This window comes from Notechis scutatus, chromosome 5 (genome assembly GCF_049901735.1).
Source record: "Notechis scutatus isolate UNSWTSFEM ecotype Mainland chromosome 5, rNotScu1.2, whole genome shotgun sequence".
NCBI lineage: Eukaryota > Metazoa > Chordata > Lepidosauria > Squamata > Elapidae > Notechis > Notechis scutatus.
This window is the reverse complement of record NC_142013.1, coordinates 103,801,035-103,820,414: the sequence shown is the minus strand read 5'-3', so window position 1 is coordinate 103,820,414 and position 19,380 is coordinate 103,801,035. Positions and strand designations below refer to the sequence as shown.

General features: G+C 42.5%; 1 protein-coding gene across 4 annotated transcripts in view; it reads left to right on the top strand.

Moving 5' to 3' along the window:
- PIBF1 (progesterone immunomodulatory binding factor 1) overlaps positions 1-19,380 on the top strand; it is a 106,624-nt gene that overhangs the window by 73,132 nt on the left and 14,112 nt on the right. For all 4 annotated transcript variants that reach the window (XM_026673480.2, XM_087967422.1, XM_087967424.1 and 1 more), the window contains 4 exons: positions 6,705-6,795; positions 13,670-13,772; positions 16,340-16,470; positions 18,433-18,517. In XM_026673480.2, coding sequence (XP_026529265.1) covers positions 6,705-6,795; positions 13,670-13,772; positions 16,340-16,470; positions 18,433-18,517 — 410 coding nt within the window. The remainder of the gene's footprint in view (positions 1-6,704; positions 6,796-13,669; positions 13,773-16,339; positions 16,471-18,432; positions 18,518-19,380) is intronic.

Here is a 19,380-nt window from a genome sequence, read left to right as displayed (position 1 = left end):
TTATGACTGCAATCTGCAACCTTCTGCCAAGCCAAGTCCAGGGGGGAAGGCAGATTCCCTGAACAAGCACGCATCTAATTTAACAATCGCAGTGATTGATTTAACAAATGTGGCAAGGAAGGTCATAAAATCGGACAAAACTCGCTTAACTGTGTAAATTCAAGGGGAGGGGGGAGTGTCAATTGTGGTCATAAGTCAAGGACTACCTGTACTTCTATACTGAGTTTCCCAATGATTCCAACCAACCGGACTTGGAATACAATCCTTCCTAGCTAGAAATGGTGGGAAATATTTTTTTTAGCTTAGGTAGTAGATGTTGGCGGTGGGTTTTTCTCTGAGCTTGTTCGATATCCAAACATTTTATCACCACCAGCGGACCTTTGGTTGAAATGTCTTGTTTCAGTTCTCTTCTGCTTTCTGTAGTCAGTTGGTCATGTGACCCTGTAAACAAGACAGCTTCAACCGAAGTTCCTGAGGATGTTACGTAGCCTGGTGGTGAAACGTTCGGAAACTTGAACAACAAGCTTGGAGAACAAACCATCCCCAATATCCTCCCCAGCTACCCACAGTGCCCCTAAGTACGAGACAGAGGTGGTCTTCAGCAGGTTCTGACCAGTTCTGGAGAACCAGTAGCGGAAATTTTGAGTGATTCAGAGAACAGGCAAATGCCACTTCTGACAGGCCCCGCTCCTATCTATTCTCTGCCTCCCAAGTCCCAGCTGATCGGCTGGGTCTTCTTTTGTTGCCCTGCACAGGAGAACGGAGCTGGAAAGCAGGTTAGTGGGGTGGGGAGGGAATGGGGATTTTGTAGTATCCTTCCCCTGCCATGCCCACAGAACCGGCCCACAGAACCGGTAGTAAAAACCACTGAATCCCACCACTGGTATCAGAGACGGTGTTTGGAAGCCAGAAAGCCTCAGCTTGTCTTGTTTTATTATTTGTATGTGGAGTGTTGCATGTCCCAAAGGTGCTTTTTCAGGAGGCAACTAGACTTTCTTCGGGGGTTTTTTTTTTAATCCTTTTGAAGACATTTTGCTTCTCATCCAAGAAGCTTCTTTAGCTCTGACCGGATGGCGGGGAATGGAAGGATTTATATATTCCTTGCAGACAAGCTGGTCTTTTGCATCCTTTTAGAGCAGGGGTATCAAACTCAAGGCCCACGGAGCCAGCCTGGAAATATCAAAGGACACAGCCCCTGCGCCTCGTTTTGGGCCGGCAGAGTGCTCCTGGAGGCTGGGGGGGAGCGAAAATTGGGCTACGCGGGGCGCCACGAATCCTCTGTATGTCCCATTTTGGCCGGCAGGGGTGCTGTAGGAGTCGCTCGTCCCATCTTCCCCCCCCAAAAAAAAAAACTGGCCCACGGAGGAGAACTGGCCCTCAATCCGGCCCTCGAAGAAATCCAGTTTGACACCCCTTTTTTTAGAGGGCCGTTGAGGCCGCTTGGAGGTTCATCCTCAGGATCCCCTGAGTTGTGCTAATGGCTCCTGGAGTCTGCAATTTGTTTTCCCTGGAAATCCGTCCCTACTCCCACGCCATTCGAACGGTCTTCATCCCAAACTGCACAGCTAGAAGGCTAAAATTGCACAGCTAAACAAAAAACAAAAAAACCACGACCTGGATGACTGAGAATCGCTGCAGATTTTTAAAGTGTTGCATGTTCCTAAGCTCCTCAGATTTCTCATTCGGGCCTGTAACATGAGTGAGTCTTTCCCTCACCTGTCCTGCTTTTCGCCGTGCCCTGAAAGAGGTGATTGCAAGCAACGTCTTTACCTGGTTCAGTTTGATTGATGCCAAAGGCCTCCTCCTTATTAGCATTTAGCAGCCTCATGGGGAATCACGATAAAGGTATTCCCGGAATGTAAAAATTCAGATTGCATAGTTGCCATTCTTTTTCTTCTCTTTTTTTTCCCTCATTTCTGCTGGCAACTAATGGGAAAAGCTCATCAGCTCTCTGCCTAGCCAACAAAAGAGATAATCTTCACATCGATACACGTGTCAATTTTCTTGCTTTGAGAGGCTCTCTTGTATTGTCAAGCGCTTAGTTTTGGGGCATGGAACTGGCTTTTTAGAAAACCTTTTCGAAATTGCTGGACAGGTGGTCCTCGGGTTACAACCGCAATCGAGCCCCAAATCCCTGGGAATAATAAGTGAGTTTCGTTTGTTAAGTGAATTTTGCCCCGTTTTACGGCCTTTCTTGCCACCATTGTTAACAACCCGGTTGTTAAGCAGATCTGGCTTCCCCGTTGACTTTGCTGGCTGCAAAAGGAGTAAAAGAAGGGGATCATGTGACCTTGGGGCCCAGCAACGGTCATTAAGTATGAACTGGTTGCCAAGCATCAGAATTTTGATTGCGTGACCATTGGAGATGCTGCAAAAGTCAGAACTGCGAAAAATGGCCGTACGTCACATTTTTCAGTGCCGTTGTAACTTTGAACGGTCATTGAGCGAACTGTTGTAAGTCAAGGACTACCTGTACTTTCTCTGAGGTCACTGATAAAGGGTAGTAAAAGTTAAAATAAATCAAGGGAAGTAAGAAACATAAAACTTCGGCTGCACAAGTTTTTATCCGTGGCAAAGGGGCAGGTTTAAGGTTTCAGTTATGCCAAGGCTCTTCAAACTTGGCAAGTTTAAGACTTGTGGACTTCAACTCCCAGAATTCCCGAGCTAACATGACTGGAGGAGGAATTCTGGGAGTTGAAGTCCACAAGTCTTAAAGCTGTCAAGTTTGAAGAGCCCTGAGTTATGCGTTCAAGATCCTACACTTCGTGGGATCTTGGCATCAACTTGGGGTGCCTGTCGCATTACCTTGCCATGATTTGACCTGGCCTATAATTGTTGTATTGGGGGAAGCTTTGAGAATCTGTCTCAGCTCTTCTGAGCCACCAAAGGACCCCCAAAATATGTGGCCCACTTACTTCTGGTGAACTCGGAGGCCTCTTGGAAGTCAGGAAGCTTAGTTGTAGCTTCCACGTTGGACAAGAAACAATGGATGGAGAACAAGGAGAGAAGCAACCTAGAGCTAAGAAGACAATTCCTGACAGGGAGAACAATTATCCAGTGGAACAGTTTGCCTCCAGAAGTTGTGGATGCTTCATCACTGGAAGCTTTGAAGAAGAGAATGGACAGCCATCTATCAGAAATAGTAATAGGTCCTCCTGCAAGAGCAGGGGTTGGACTAGATGACCTCCAAGGCCCCTTCCAACTCTGTTGCTGTTACTGTCCCTGTCTTGGGCCTTTGAGTAGAGATCCCTGGCATTGAGCTTGGGACCTTTTACAAGCCAAGCTGGTGCCAACTCAGAGATTGACTCTCCTCAGACAGTAACATTGCTTGGGTTTCAAACCAGCAATTAGACTTTATTTTGGTCCCAGCAAACTCTCTGAAAATGTAGGTATCTTGATGACTAGAGCACCCCCGCCAGTCCACAACCCAGTACCAGGCCGGGCCCCGTTGAGAACCAGGCCATGGAAGCGGTGGGCTAGCGTGTGTGCGAGGCTCCCGTTTGTGTAAGCGGTAGGCGCTCGCATGAAGTCACCCCCCTCTCTTCACTGCCACCACCGGAGGGTTCTCAGAGCTTGGAAAGGTTGGACTGGAGCAAAGTAGCTGCAGGGGTGGGCTTCAAAAATTTTAGCCACCGGTTCTCTGCCTGGTTGCTGGGTGGGCGTGGCCTAGTCAGCCTCCTGCATCACAGTTTTTGCCCTTCCCAGGCTCCGGAGGCTTTCCTCGAGCCTCCAAGAAGGCAAAAATGGCCTTCCCAGGGCTCCGGAGGCCCTCTGGAGGCTGGAAACAGGCCCATTTCTGGCCTTTCCGAACTTCCAGGAGGCCCGTTTTTCACCCTTCCCCAGCCTCCCTGTGGGCCCTGCACTTACCTGGGCTCCAAAACAGGCCAGGTGGAAACTCCTGGGAAAGGAGGGGCAGGGTGAGCGGGATTTGCCAGTTCACTGAACCGGCCATAAAATTTGCTACCCCATTAGCTACGGGTTTGCCCGAACCAGGGCGAACCAGTAGCAGCCCACCCCTGAGTAGAATGGACCTCGTATGGCTAACTGAGGCTCTGACAAAACTATGACTTCACTGTCTGGCTTCGGGAAAAATCGCTTCATCAGCCAACCGCCCTCATTTATAAAACGGGCAGCTAATGAACCTCCTTGGGCAATTGTTTGAAGGCGCTCCAGTTCCAAGAGATTCCTGAACTGCGGCAGCATTTCCATTTCCTTCGGACCCTCTCCACCGAGACAGTCATTTCTTCTCGTGTTCTTAGAGGCCAGGTCGGAGTCCTGGGTCTGAATGCTTGAGGGGGGAAAAAAAAAAACTAACCTTTGAGTTTCAAAACATTCATAAATAATCATGTAAGTGGGTTTAATTTTCACGCGGTTGGCTTTTTTTTACTTATCAGGAAGCTTATCAGAATCAGCTGTGTGTTTATGCTCTTCTTCTACCCATCTTTCGATGCATGTTTTCAAATCAAAGGGATGCCTGCCAAAAAGATATTTTGTCCTGTACATTTTGTACTTGTGATGATTATCCTCTTTACTGTGTATAATTATGCTCTTGCACAGGCTGCCAGAAAGAAGGAGAACACACACTCCCAGGGCAAAATGGTGCTGGATTGCTCTTTTCTAACACTTCCCTCTCTCCCCCTCCCTCCCTCCCTCCCTCCCTCTCTCTCTCCTCTCTCTTTCTCTCTCACGCGCACACACTCACATGCACACAACTTTTCAAAGAGAAACAATTTGCATCTCTCTCACACAGACACACACACACTCATGCACACAACTTTTCAAAGGGAAGCAACTTGCATCTCTCTCTCTCTTTGTTTTTCTTTCTCTTTCTGTCACTTTTTTCTTTCTCTGTCTCTGTCTTCCTCTCTCTCTCTCACACACACACACACACACATGCACATAGACACACACATTTGCACACACAACTTTTCAAAGGGAAGCAACTTGCCTCTCTCTCTCATGCAGACACACACACACACACAACTTTTCAAAGGGAAATGACAGTTTTTGTCTGCATAACAAAAAGAATGAAGAAGCCCAAGATGTTCGTCAATTAATAATTGCATTACAATTCATTCAGGTGAATTTTCGGAAAAGCAAAGTCACACTATCCTTCCGATACGCCTCTGAATCAAGACTGATTCTTGGTAGTTCACACTTTACATGAAAACATATAAAACATACAAACTAAAACATATAAAACATACGAAGAATGGTTGCAGGAATTGGGTACGTCTAGTCTAGTGAAAAGAAGGACTAGGGGTAACATGATAGCAGTGTTCCAGTATCTCAGGGGCTGCCCCAAAGAAGAGGGAGTCAAGCTACTCTCCAAAGCACCTGAGGGCAGGACAAAAAGCAATGGGTGGAAACTAATCAAGGAGAGAAGCAACTTAGAACTAAGGAGAAATTTCCTGACCGTGATAACAAATAATCAGTGGAACAACTTGCCTCCAGAAGTTGTGAATACTTTCCAACACTGGAAATTTTTAAAAAGATGTTGGATAACCATTTGTCTGAAGTGGTGCAGGGTTTCCTGCCTAGGCAGGGGGTTGGACTAGAAGACCTCCAAGGTCCCTTCCAACTTTGTTATTCTGTTCTGTTCTTATATAGCCACTCAGAGTTACCCTGTGGTAGGATGGGCCGTCAGTAAATTTAATAAGTAAATATATTGGGTGGGGGAGCCAGATTTCTCTCATGCTCCTTCCCTTTGAAGAACACTTTGCTAGTTGCAGATTCCTCTCTTCAGGAAGTTATTTCAAAGAAAGAGGCTGCTGCCAAAGGAGAAGTAATTGAGCCCTGCATGCCACCTAAACCATCTCTCCATCCTGAAAGAACAAAGAGAATTAGATCCTTTTCCAGCCTGCTCTAGCCCTTTGGGACTGGGTCACGTAACACATTTGTGGTTAGGAGTGTGTGTGTGTGTGTGTGTGTGTGTGTGCATGGGTGTGTGTGGGGGGGTTCCTAAGTCAATAAGGAAAGAGGAAGAGGCACAGCATTTTCTTTCTTTGCACTGGCATGGAGGCCCTTGTGTGACCGTTCAGCATGTCAGTTGCTTGCACCAAAGCAAAGTCAGAATTGCAGTTTGAAGGATTCCTAAAAGAAGGTGAACCAGGTGAAGTCAGTACGAAAGGAAATGGGCAAGGAAGAACTTAGATTTTATGCCTTTCTCTGGCTTATTCCAAGCCGTCCTGAAATCCCTGAAGAATGGATGATGGGTGGCTTATAAAAATAAATGCCTCAAGGAAATAATTAAGAGATGAAGAGAAAACAATCAGTCATACTGTTGTGACTTCCCATTGATTGCGAATGAATCGGCCGCCAATGGTAAATCTTGATTCAACCGGTGTATTTGTTCTTCCTCCTTTTGCTAACTTCCTTTTACTGCTTTGACCTCCTGATCTTCTTCAACTGCACTTTTTAGCCACTGTTTATAGAGTCTCGTGTAAAAAAAAAAAATTAAAATCAAGCAAATTGAGCATCAGTTCCATTGATCTTAAATTAAGGCCAGTTGGTCTACGCCAGAGGTCTCCAAACTTGGCCCCTTTAAGACTTGTGGACTTCAACTCCCAGAATTCTGGGAGTTGAAGTCCACAAGTCTTAAAGGGGCCAAGTTTGTGGACCCCTGGTCTACGCAGCCCTGTCACGTTACTGGCGTTCCTCTTCTTAAAAGTGGTTTTCTGATGGCCTGTTTTGTATTTTTCTAGTCGAGAATGAGGACGAAGCAGAAAGAGTTCTGTTTTCCTATGGATACGGTGCCAATGTCCCTACGACAGCCAAAAGACGGTTGAAGCAAAGGTAAAAGTGATGTCAACTTCCACACCAGTTCCCCCCAAAAAAAAAAAAAAAAACCAAGGGAATTTGAGGAGCTTTAACAAGGGAGAGAAAGTATGCCCATTGCCTTGAAATCAAGCTGCATCCTGACCATCCAAAGTCAAGTTATCTCGACATTTAAAACAGGCGAACTCAATATCTGCACCCTTCGAATTAAAACTTCAACAAGGCAAGAAACCAAAGCTACGGATTTACATGTTGTCTTTCAAAATCACCCTGGTTTAGCGAGTTATGGCTTTGGCATAACAAGATTGGAAGAAACGAAAGGATAGAGTAGGTACATAAGAGAAATTAAGAGAAGCTAGAGAGAATATCACCCAGTACCATCCATAGGAGACCATTTTCAGCAAAAGCCAGAAATATTTATCTCTCCTTTATTATATCCTTTATAAGTTGTCAGAAATACTGAAACGTAAATATTTTTATACATTTGGTAGAAAGTATATCTGATTTGCATTTCTATACTAGCAACATACTTTTTTCATTCCCCATCGTGGTCTTGTCTCCACCAGTGGAAAACTAACCAAGTATGAAGGGAAAAAAATCTACATTTCCAGATGGTAGTTTAGCAGTAGTGCATGTTGTCATCCACACCTGAAGTTGTGTTTCATATTCTGCCACACCTACCTCAATAATTCATCAGTCCCAAAGCCAATCTCCCTGCTCAATCAAAATGAAAGATGTGGCTGTTAGATTGAGAGCCAAAGGAAGGCTGCAGACAATTTAACGCAGAAGTAAAATATTATTCTGTTTAATTTCAACCCATTTCTCTTGCCTTATTTGGTATTTCTCCCCCTTCTGTCTTAATCTGAAGCATTAGCTGTCTTATCTAAGTTTGGTGTCTTCTTAAATCTCATAATTCTTATTTCCACCTCTTCATCCAAGATATTGATAAAAAAATAATAATGAAAGAGCGAGTGGCCCTTAAGTGAGTTTTGTGGCTGCCTTGATGTCCCTCTCTGGTTTCATGAGGAGCCCTGGATGAGCACAGTTTTTAAGCCAGTTGTGAGTGTGCTTGCATGCCTCCAACTCACACTTAATTGGCTTGCCAATAAGCATGTCATAGGGCACTTTGTCAAATGCTTTGCTGAAGACATAATGTAGTTTGTCTGCAGCATTAACAATCAAATATTAAGGAAGGTGGCTGATCAACAGAGGAGATAAGCTTAGTCTGCCTAATACTTAGCCATGCTGACTTCTGCTAATTGCTAGGAAGATCTGGGCACTGGATTGTCTGGTCTACGAAACCCTACCACGGATTCGTTTATTATAATGTTGTTGGCAGTGAAAGCTAACCCTGCTGCCTTTTGGGAAGAATGATGGGAACCTAAAGCTGAATTAGGTAAATAAACGTGCACAAAATTCTGCTGATCTCTTACGATTTGGAGCAGGATCGGTGAGATATTTAACGCATTTCCTCACCTGCTGGCTTTGCTACAACTTGCAAAGGCCTGTGTAAAATGCAGCAGTGATTTTAGAAGGCCCAAAGAAGCCACCTTCTTCAGAAGTTCCTACTCTACAGAAGGAGTTTCAGGCGGATGGTGTTTTTGAATCAGATATGGTTCCTTCGGTACGATGTTTCCTAAACTCTCTTTCTCTCTCCGAGGTCTCTTTGCATCCGTGAGAATTCAGGGCCATCTGTGGTAATTTTCCACACTTCCCACAGCTGTCCTGGCTAGTGGGCATCTTCCACTGCAGCCGAAAGCCATCCTGAGCACTTCACAAACTATTTTTCATCCCAAATTCTCAGTTTTCATTCCCAGTTTCTCATCTGGAACGCTTGATGTTTCAACCATATGGGTTAAGCGTTTTTTTGTTTTTTTTTTCAAATGTTACTGCCATGACTGGTTGATGTAAGAAAATATCGATGGCAAAAATTGGTACCTTAGTTTAAAACCTTCATTAAAAATAATAATTCAGCAGGTGCATTGTAAATAATAGGCTACAATAGATTGGGCTTAACGCTAACAAATAGTTGTCTGTCTCGCACTTGCATCCGTTCCTCACCCTCTCTTTCTTTCACAAATTATCTCAGCCTTTCATCATAAAGAGTCCAATCTGTCTCACTTTTTAGCTTGCAACACATCTGCATAAATAGACTTATGCATCAACCCAAGATTGAAAACAAACAGACGTTCTTCTAAGTACACACTACCAGTCATCAGCCTGATTTATTTGTAGGTCTCCACACAGCCCAGTTGCTTCTTGAAAAATAAATAAATCTCTTTATCACCACCCGGATTATATTTTCTGGCATACTTTCTTTTTTTAAAAAAAAATCACCATTCAACCTAAATGTTCATTTCCCTGGATATATTTATCAGCTGTGCCACAGAAGATCAATTCACCTTCATTCAGATGAGCTTTGTGTTCCACCTTTCTATTATTTTACAGACATACGATGGGCCTGTTTTTCTTCCATTTCATTCTTTAAACCACATCTTTTACCCCTGACTCCTATAGTCCAAGTTATCATCTTGCATACGCCATTAGGGTAACCAGATGGGCCCAGAGACAGAATAACAGAGCTGGAAGGGACCTTGGAGGTCTTCTAGTCCAACCCCATGCTCAAGCTGGAGAACTTATTCCATTTCAGACAAGTAGCGGTCCAATCTCTTCTTAAAAGCCTCCAGTGATGGAGCACCCACAACTTCTGAAGGCAACTTCTGTTCCACCAGTTAATTGTCCTCACTGTTAGGAAATGTCTGCTTAGTTCTAGGTTGCTTCTCTCCTTTTTTAAAAAAAAATTAAAAATAAATTTATTAATCATATTTTATCATAAAAACACATTTCCACTCATTACAGTGTTTCAATATCCGGTGTTCACTCCATTGACATGCTATCTAATTATGTAGGTTGCTACCGTATATTACATATTTGTTTCAACATTCAACATAAACCAAATATTTACAGGCTTACAAACAGTGTTTATCTCTCCTTGGTTACTTCCCATCCATTGCTCCTTGTTTTGCCTTCGGGTGCTTTGAAAAATAGGCTGAACCCCTCTTTTTTGTGGCAGCCTTTCAAATATTGGAACACTACTCTCATGTCCCCCTAGTCCTTCTTTTCATTAGAGTAGACAAACCCAATTCCTGCAACCTTTCTTCATATATTTTAGCCTCCAGCCCCTTAATCATCTTTCTTGCTCTTTTCTGCACTTTCTCCAGAGTCTCAACATCTTTTTACAATATGTTGACCAAAATTGGATGCCGTACTCTTAGGTGTGGTCTTACTAAGGCTTTATAAAGCGGTACTAACACTTCACGCGATCTTGATTCTATCCCTCTGTTAATGCAGCCTAGGATTTCATTGGCTTTTTTTGGTGACTGCCGCACACTGCTGACTCATATTTAAGTGATTGTCCACTAGGACTCCCAAGATCCCTCTCACAGTTATTGCTATTGAGCTAACTTTCACCTAATCTGTATCGGTACATTTAGAGTTTTTTTTGCCTAAGTGTAAAGCTTTAGTTTTCTCTTTCATTTTGTTAGATAGAGCCCAGTGTTCAAATCTTTTGAGATCCCTCTGGATCTTGAGCCTATCTTCTGCTGTGTTGGCTATCCCTGCCTGTTCAGTATCTTAGCTTTAGACCAGGGGTGTCCAACCTTGGCAACTTTAAGCCTGGAGGACTTAAAGCAAAGCTGGCTGGGGCATTCTGGGAGTTGAAGTCCTCCAGGCTTAAAGTTGCCAAGGTTGGACACCCCTGCTTTAGACTTTCCCTGCCTATTATAGCTGGGGTCAACCCAGGCCTCTATACAACACTATTTAATAAGACGTTAGTCAATGGTATATGCCACTTTCCCTGTGAATGATCAGGACCACATCCAGGGCTTGGCCACAATGCCAGAAACATAGTTACAACCCAGTTTTATCTTAGGGTGTTCACACTATTCTTGATAAAGAAAGATCTCTGCTTTAGGGACTAACTAGCAAGCTAACAAAATACTTCTCATCAACTAAGAAGGACATGGAGGCGTTAGCTCACAGTCCAGATTCCCCTAAGTTTTCCATTTGAAAATGTACGCTCTCCTGTCCCGGGGTGAATTCGATAACTGGTTTGTAATTGCTGCTTTTAGCTGCAAAATATACTCTCCTCCCAACAGCCTTTTGTCCCACCTCCCACCCAGCGTGCCTGAACTCCCTCGCATTATCTTATCAAGTAGGATTCCAGTTAGACCTAATTTAGGATTAACGTTGAAAAAACAAAGAGGGTAAAAAAGACATCTTTGCTTTTAATTCCCCAAGAGTATAAGCAATCCTGCCATCCTAATTAATTAAGTTTGATGGGAAATAAATCTGACATGTGGTAAAGCTGATTTATTTGGCTGGATGTTTCCATCTTTTTTTTTTCTTCCCCCCTCCCCTCCTAGATTCAGTGCTGAATAATAAAACCCTATCTGTCCCCATCTAACAAATCATATTTTTCAAACTGTTGAAAGCTCTGCTTGTCTAGGGAAACTAAAACCAGTAACAAACTTCCCTTCTTGTTTATCTACGGTTAGTTGTCTATTTTTTTTCTTTCATGTTTGACACAGAACATTTCATTTTTAGGATGTGCTGCAGTGCTAGCCTGCGGCTTACATGTATTGGGCCTTTCTTGCTCCAAGGACAAGTAAACAGATCCCAAAGTGGCATAAATGCTTCCCTTCCTGTACATATACTCCAGTCTTGTGCCCATTCCAGGCGACGGAATTGGAAACAGAAAACCATTTACCCCTGCTTAACTGAAGCTGAGCATATAATGAGTTCATTTAATGAAATTCGGTCTGAAAGCAGCAGGGATTTTTTTGGCTGTGCGTTTTGGTTGTTTTGTGTGTAACTTTCAGCAAAAAAAAAAAAAAAAAAATTTAAAGGAAAAAAAATCCACCCTCTTCTTATCCGCTTGCACTTAAAATGGATTTTACAGTGTGTGAATCAGCGCAAGAAAAAATGTTGGAAAACCTGCAGTGGTTTTTCTCAGGACCCCTTTGGGGTTATCTTTTTGTGGAGGGATTTGGTGAGCTTCACACTGAATAAATTCAAAATGACACCCCGGGTATCCCGTGTAAGACAAAACTGTGATTTTACAATCATGCTAGAAAGACAGCTTCATAAGTCAATGACTTTTAAAAACAGCACTGTTGGATAATAAATCATTTTTGGGTTGTTACAGGTTCTCCTTTTTTATTGCCGTTAATTAATACATTTGTGAAAGTGAAAACAAACCTTAATTTCCAGACCTGAGGTTTCCCAACCTCAATAATTTTAACACGAATTGACTTCCATTCCCAGAATTCCCCAGCCTGGGGAACTTATGGGGGTTGAAATCCATGAGTCTTAAAGTTGCCAAGATTGGGAATCCTGTTCTAAAAGGGCCAGCCGTTTTACAAAATAAAAACGTAAAGCAAATTTGTCAAGGACTTTTTTCTGAATTTGTGGGGGAGTCAAGCCCCGTCCAGGTTCTCCTGGGCTGAGGGTCCCCCACTTCTCCTTTCCATCTTCTTCCCAGGGGGATTTTCTCAGTTCAGGCTGGGTTCCAGTTTTGCAGGAAGGAGAAGGTGCTTTCACTGGGAGATCTCTTCCTCTGGAGCTTGCAAAGAGTCTTCCTCTGGGAAGAGAAGAGGGAGCCATCTCACACCAAAACCCACCTGTGCACCGAAGTCTAGATTCCAAACCTGATACAATCAAAAAGATTGTACTTACCATGATTACCTGGTTTTGGATACTCCCTTATTATTTCCTTCCTTAAAGCCCTCATCTCCCTGAGTGAAGGTTGTGTTGTTGAATGTTTTGGTTTAAGGTTGTTGTTTTTTTACAAAACAAAAAAAAATTAAATTGCTTCATAGAGTTCCTCCAGTGATGTTACAAGTATTGAACTTAGATAAGGGAAAGAAAGATGTTTTTTTTTTCTGTAATGCCTACTTAAAAGTAATTTTATGGCGCTTGAATGCACCCTGATAGCTATCTAAAATGCAGCTTCTAGAGTCAGTTGCTACTAGAAACCTGGCAGTTTAATTACAGTGTGAGAATGATGGGAATATTCATCTAATCCAGTTAAAATGTCGTGTTTTGGCTTTGGGCTTCAAACTGTAGTGTTAAAAAATGATATAGCAATAGCACTTAGACTTATATACTACTTCACAGTGCTTTGCAGCTCAGGAAGGAAGGAAGGAAGGAAGGAAGGAAGGAAGGAAGGAAGGAAGGAAGGAAGGAAGGAAGGAAGGAAGGAAGGAAGGAAGGAAATAAAAATAGAATCAGAAACATATGGTAGGAGAATCCAGGAAACCAAATTCCTTTAGATAGTCCCAAGATAATTAACTGCATTGACAAGTTACATACATTTATGCGTTCAGGAAGAACGTGTGGTTCATATGTTGTATACCATACAGTGTATGAAAGATATGCTGCAAATAATATATTTTGCCAAATTGCATGTATAAAAGATGTCAAAAATATGTAATTTTTTTCTTGTGTGAGGGAGTTGCAAAAAACTAAAACATCCTAATACCTTTTAAAACAAAACAAAACATCAAAATCATTAGCTACAAAAGAAGTCTTCAAATCTGACTGTTTCTACAAGCTACTCCCCTGAGAACAGGATAAATCCTACATTTCGCAAAACTAGCGTTTGTCTTGTTACAGGGGACCACAGATGGAAAGTTAAGAAAGAATGGACGTGTAGCATCAATAACTGCTCCAAAGTAACTTTAATCAAATGCCCCTGCCCATGGTAGCTTGTAACCTTCTATGTGTATTTTAACGGATGCTAAGGAAAAGAATTTGAAATTCTACTTCAAATGATGTCCGGTTTAAAATTCTATGGTTATTGTTTTTTAATTTTATTTTTGTCTTGGCACAGTGTGCATTTGGCAAGAAGATTGCTACAGCTAGAGAAGCAAAATACATTGCTTGCAAGAGATTTGGAGCGCCAGAAAGAAGAAGTTGCTCGCATTTCACAAGAGGTATAATATTTATACACACACACATATATATATACATATATTTCTCTGTGTGTGTGTGTATGTGTAAATTATAAGAAAGCATAATTATATGGATGAAAAGAGAGCATGTTTGTGGTTAAGACACCAGGCTAGAAAGCAGCTGGCCATGGGTTCAAGTCCCTTCTTGGCCATAGAAATCAGCTAAGTGACTTTGGGCTAGTCACTCTCTCTCTCAGCCCAACCCACCTCACAGGTTTCTTATTGTGAGGAAAATAGGAGGAAGAAAGTGTGTTGCATATATTCGCCATCTTGAGTTATTTGTAAAATAATTTTTAAAAATTATATACGTGGACAATTGTGGACAATACTCCCATGCTAATCCTTTTCAGTGCAATACCTGTTGCTCTAATAGCAGAGATGAAAAGACAGATTATTCTGCAGACTAAACAAAACAGAGACTAGACAGATAAGCCTCTCTTCTCTGAATAGGAAAAAAACTAGCAAAACGGGTTTAGTTTTCTTAAAGTTTTTTTTTTTAATGCAGTACCTATTTATTTATTTAATATCTCTGCCCATCTCAGACAATATAACCTTGAGCACCTACCAACAATAACAAACGCAAAATAAAACAACCTCTCTCCACTCCTAGATTAAAGCCATCACACACGCACAACCCTGGGCCATATCTCTCATCCCAACTCAACTCATCTGTTTTTTTTTGTTTTTGTTTTCTGACGGGCTCTACCTTCTAACTCAGTTAGGATCTGGGCTGGTTCTCAGAAGGTCCTCTATCCACAGGCCACTGGTGAGTTGGCCCATCCAGAAGCCTTCATGATTGTCTTCTGACATGCTCCTCAGTCATGGATATTTGAAAATAGAGGAGATCAGCAGTGGGATCCTTACCTGTTCCACTACTGGTTTGGTGATCGTTTGCGCGTGTATCTAACGCGTGCACACAGCTTTCCCCCACACCCGCTGAGGCCTACAGCGCCAATCAGCGGAGAGAATAAAGAAAAGTGCAGGGAGGGCCGATCCTGTGCTTTTCTCTTCTTTCTCCTCTCAGTTGATCGTGGGAGGATTTTTTATTTTTTTTTACTACCGGTTCGAGTGAACCAGTCTGAACCGGGAGCATACCACCCTTGGAGGAGATCCCTAGCCAAGGAGGCTCCCCATTTTCAGTTCCAGGGAGAGAAAGAGTACAGAAAACCATTTGGCCATTCCCACCCCTGACCTCTCCCTGCATACAGTGCTGACTAAAGCAATCCCAATTTGGTTTTTCCAAGATAAACCTTGATTATATTTCTTTGGAGATACAGAGAATCCAGGTCAGCACCTGGCCAGCGTTGAATGGATTTTGAAAAAGCGAGGAAGGAAGGGCTCTCCCTGACTCCTTGTTCTTTGCTGCCTTCTAAACAGTAAAAGTATAACATTTGCCTGGGCTCTTTGCTCTGGAAACAATACAGTTCAACAGACTTCTCTCTCTCTCTCCTTCTCCCTGTCTCTCTCTCTCTGTGTCTCTGTCTCTCTCTTTCTCTGTCTCTCTCTCTGTGTGTGTGTGTGTGTCTCTCTCTCTGTGTCTGTCTTTCTCTCTCTCTCTTTTCTTTCTTTTCTTTCTTTAATAGCAGTGCTTGCGTTTAAAAATTCTGGGTTGCCCCAAATATGCATCTCCTTGCAATTTCTTTGAAGTCATGTGATATAAATACATAATTTTGAAGTTCTGCTGCCCTGCAAATAAACTGGAAATAATCCCAGACATTGACAATCCCTTGCAAATAATATAGAGAAGGGGGGGTGCTTAGCTCCACCTTTCCAAGTGATCTTTATATATGCTATCAGGATTACATTGTGTGGGAAAGAGAGAGAGAAACAAAACAAATATGTATGGAGCTTCCTTTCGTGATTTAGTACGATTTGATTGCTTATTTGTACCCTATAACTATCATTAAGTGTTGTACCTTATGATTCTTGATGAATGTATCTTTTTATGTACACTGAGAGCATATGCACCAAGACAAATTCCTTGTGTGTCTAATCACAGTTGGCCAATAAAGAATTCATTCATTCATTCATTTAAATGTTCGTCTTTTTTTTTCTTTTCTTTTTTTAAAATTTTTATTATTATTCTTTTTCACACTTAACAAATCTTGATCTTAACAATAATGGTACAGTGACATCATTATTACATATACCAATCTCGTATAAATATATACGTTTATATACATTCATACACATTTGTCTACAGTTTTCTTATCTCTATTATTCTTGTTTCTATTGTTCAACCATTTGTACCAATTGTCCCAAACTCTGTAATACCCTTGACTCTTCTTTATCCTTTAATTTTAACGTAAGTTTAACCATTTCAGCACAATCTGTGATCAGCACAATCTAAGATTTTTTTTTGAATTACTAATTCCTCTGACAGCGTATTATTTTGTTTCCAACATCATGCGAATGCTCTTCTCACCGCTATCAATATAAGTAGTAGAATATATTTAATCTTTTTAACCTTATTTTCCTTTTATTGTTCCCAACAAGAACTGTTCTGGTTTTTCCATCTTTTTTCCATTTTTTTTTTTCTTTTCTTTCAGCGAGACAAAGCAAATTCTCTGTTGAACCAAGTGCAGCAGCCCTACAAGTACCTTATTGAGTCCGTGCAGCAGAGAGATTCCCAGATCCTCGCACAGAAAGAACGGATTGCTCAGCATGAAAAGGACATCAGGTAAAGACTCCAAATTTGGGGTTGAATTCCCTTTGGCATCTAGAATCTAGCAGCCAGTTAGAGAAGAACAGCTGAAGCACTGAGTCAGCCATTGAGCCACCAGGCTAACTTTCTGAAAATGGGGACTTTCGATCTATTAAAAATTGAGGGTTTCTCCTGCTGATTTCATAGCCATAACTCTTTGGACTTCCTTTCTTAATGGTGCAGAAGTCATTGACTTCTTAACAGCAATGTTCCAATATTTAAGAGGCTGCCACAGAAAAGAGAGGGTTGATGTATTCACCAAAGCACCTGACGGCAGTAAAAAAAGAAAAGCAATGGATAGAAACTTGACTAGGAGGTTGGACCTCCAAGTTCCCTTCCTGTTATTCTTCCAGGTTATTTTTTTTTTTTTAATTATTCTCTAGTCCAGTCGTCAGCCTTTGTAAATCTCTTTCGATTACTTAATTAACTTGGTTCTCCTGCCCCACTTACGTGGCTTAGCTTAAACTTTGCTAATCATTTGTCTGATCTCTTCCTCCAATAAGACTTTCCTTTCGCCACTGTAGACAATTCCATCCTGTTATCGTAGGTGTCAGAAGGGGAGGCCTAAGTGTCTCGTTGATCCCATCAAAAACTCTTCCTATAACTGCCTAGAAGGTTGAATAGGCTGCGGATTAGGGCTCCCCTTCAGATTAACAGAGTTGGAAGGGACCTTGTAGGTCATCTGGTCCAACCCCCACCCACCACCACCCAAGCAGGAGACCCTACACCATTTCTGACAGATGGCAGTCCAGTGTCTTCTTGAAAGCCTCCAGTGATGAAGCTCCCGCAACATCCGAAGGCAACTTTTGTTCCATTGGCTGATTGTTTCCACTGTTAGAAAATTTCCCTAATTATCAATTCAGAAAAAGTGTCCAGAAATGTTTTTGCTCACCTGATTTTTCACTTAGCTAGATGGAAGAAGAGTATCACTAATTGCTGCCTGGCTGCTTTCCCATTGTAACTTCTGAGATTTGAAGGACAGGAGAAAACTTCTTGTGTTTATGAACCATCCTTCCAGTCTTGAAATGTGGGGGTCACCTCTTATTTTAGTGTTCGACCTGTATTCTTCATTAAACATAGAGGATTTCCGATGTTCTTGGAAGTCTCCTAAAGCCTCATAATTCAAATCGGAATTCTATTCAGTTGTTTTTTGTTTTGTTTTTTGCCACCTCTTTGAATCGGAAGGGCCAGAAGCAGGAGTGGGCTGCTAGGGGTTCACGGGAGTTCGGGAGAACCCCCAAATCCCACTCCTGGCTGGCCCTGCCCACCCCGCCCCTCTCAGGGGTCCCCACGTGGCCCATTTTGGATGCAGGTAAGTGCAGGGCATCCTCGGAGGTTCAGGGAAGGCAAAAATAACGGTCCTCCCGGAAGTTTGGGAAGGCCGGAAATGGGCCTGTTTCCGGCTTCCAGAGAGCTTCTGGAGCCCAGGGAGGCTGTTTTCACCCTCCCAGAGGCTCAAGGAAAGCCTCTCGAGCCCGGGGAGGGCAAAAACGCCCTCCCCTCCCCCGTTGTGGTTCAGGAGGCCGACTAGGCCATGGCCACGACAACCAGACAGAGAGTCCTTTGCTAAAATTTTGGTAGCCCACCCTTGGCCAGAAGCATAACTGGAATAGGGCCGTGATTGAAACGCAGCCTACCTGGTCTGAACAAAGTCAAATTAAAAGTCATTGGCTCAACTGGTTCTTCTCTCTCGCTTGGAAAACGTAACAAGGCCTGAACTATTAAAGCCAACGGATCGAACACATTTGGTTTGTCTTTGCTTTGGGCGCTACTTTAAATTATCTATATGGATGGTAGCTCAAAGAAAATACTCATGTTTTTTCCCTCTTCAAAAAGGACCTACGTGTGCTTAATTCTCAGCAATGTATGTTAAAACCAGCATTGCAACTAGAATACGGTATTTACATTTCCTAAGTCATTTTCTTTTCTGCCCACCAGTCAGTTAAATGAAGAGAAAAAGACTTTGCTGAGGGTCAAGAACCAAATGGCAGCAGATCTGGAAAAACTTCTAAATCACCGTGAGGTAATTGTCTTGTTTTACCCCAGTTATTACTATATGCCAGTTCCTTTGATCATCCCCTTTGAGCTACTCATAATACGTTTTGATTTCAGCTTTCTAGCTTTTCAAAAATAATTTCTAAAGTGCCTGGGAGGGCTCTTCTTGCACATCTAGGAGCCATGGTGGCAGAGTGGTTCGAATGCAGTATTGCAGGCTTACTCTGCCCACTGCCAGGAGTTTGATCGTGACCGGCTCAAGGTTGACACAGCCTTCCATCCTTCCAACGTTGGTAAAATCAGAACCGAGATTGTTAGGGGCAATAGGCTGACTTTGTAAACCACTTCTCAGAAAACTGAATGAAAAACTGCTGGTGACCTTCTACCGCTGCACCATAGAGAGTATCTTAACTTACTGCACCTGTGTAAGGTTTGCTGATTGCACAGTGGCAGATAGGACAGCACTCCAGAGGGTTAAGGTCATTGCCCAGAAGATCATTGGTAGCCCTCTCTCCTCTTTGGAAGAGCTTTAGAGCTCCCGCTGCCTTAAGAAAGTTCAAAACATCCTCAAAGATCCATCTCATCCTGGGCACCCTTTTTTTGAACTATTACCATCTGGCAGACTGTACAGAATAATAAAAACAAGGACAAATAGGCTGAAAAACAGCTTCTATCCCAGGGCAGGAGCTCTGTTGAATTCTACTGTATAGTACAGTGTTGGTGGGGTGTTGGGGGTTTTCAATTCAATGTGTGGAGTGTGAAGGATGTGTGTTTGTGTTTATTTTCATGGTCATGATGTGCACTGAAGATGGTGTTTGATTTCGTTGTACGAGGTTCAGTGACAATAAAGTAAAGTAAACTTAGAGAGTGCCATTTAAAGCACCATGGAGT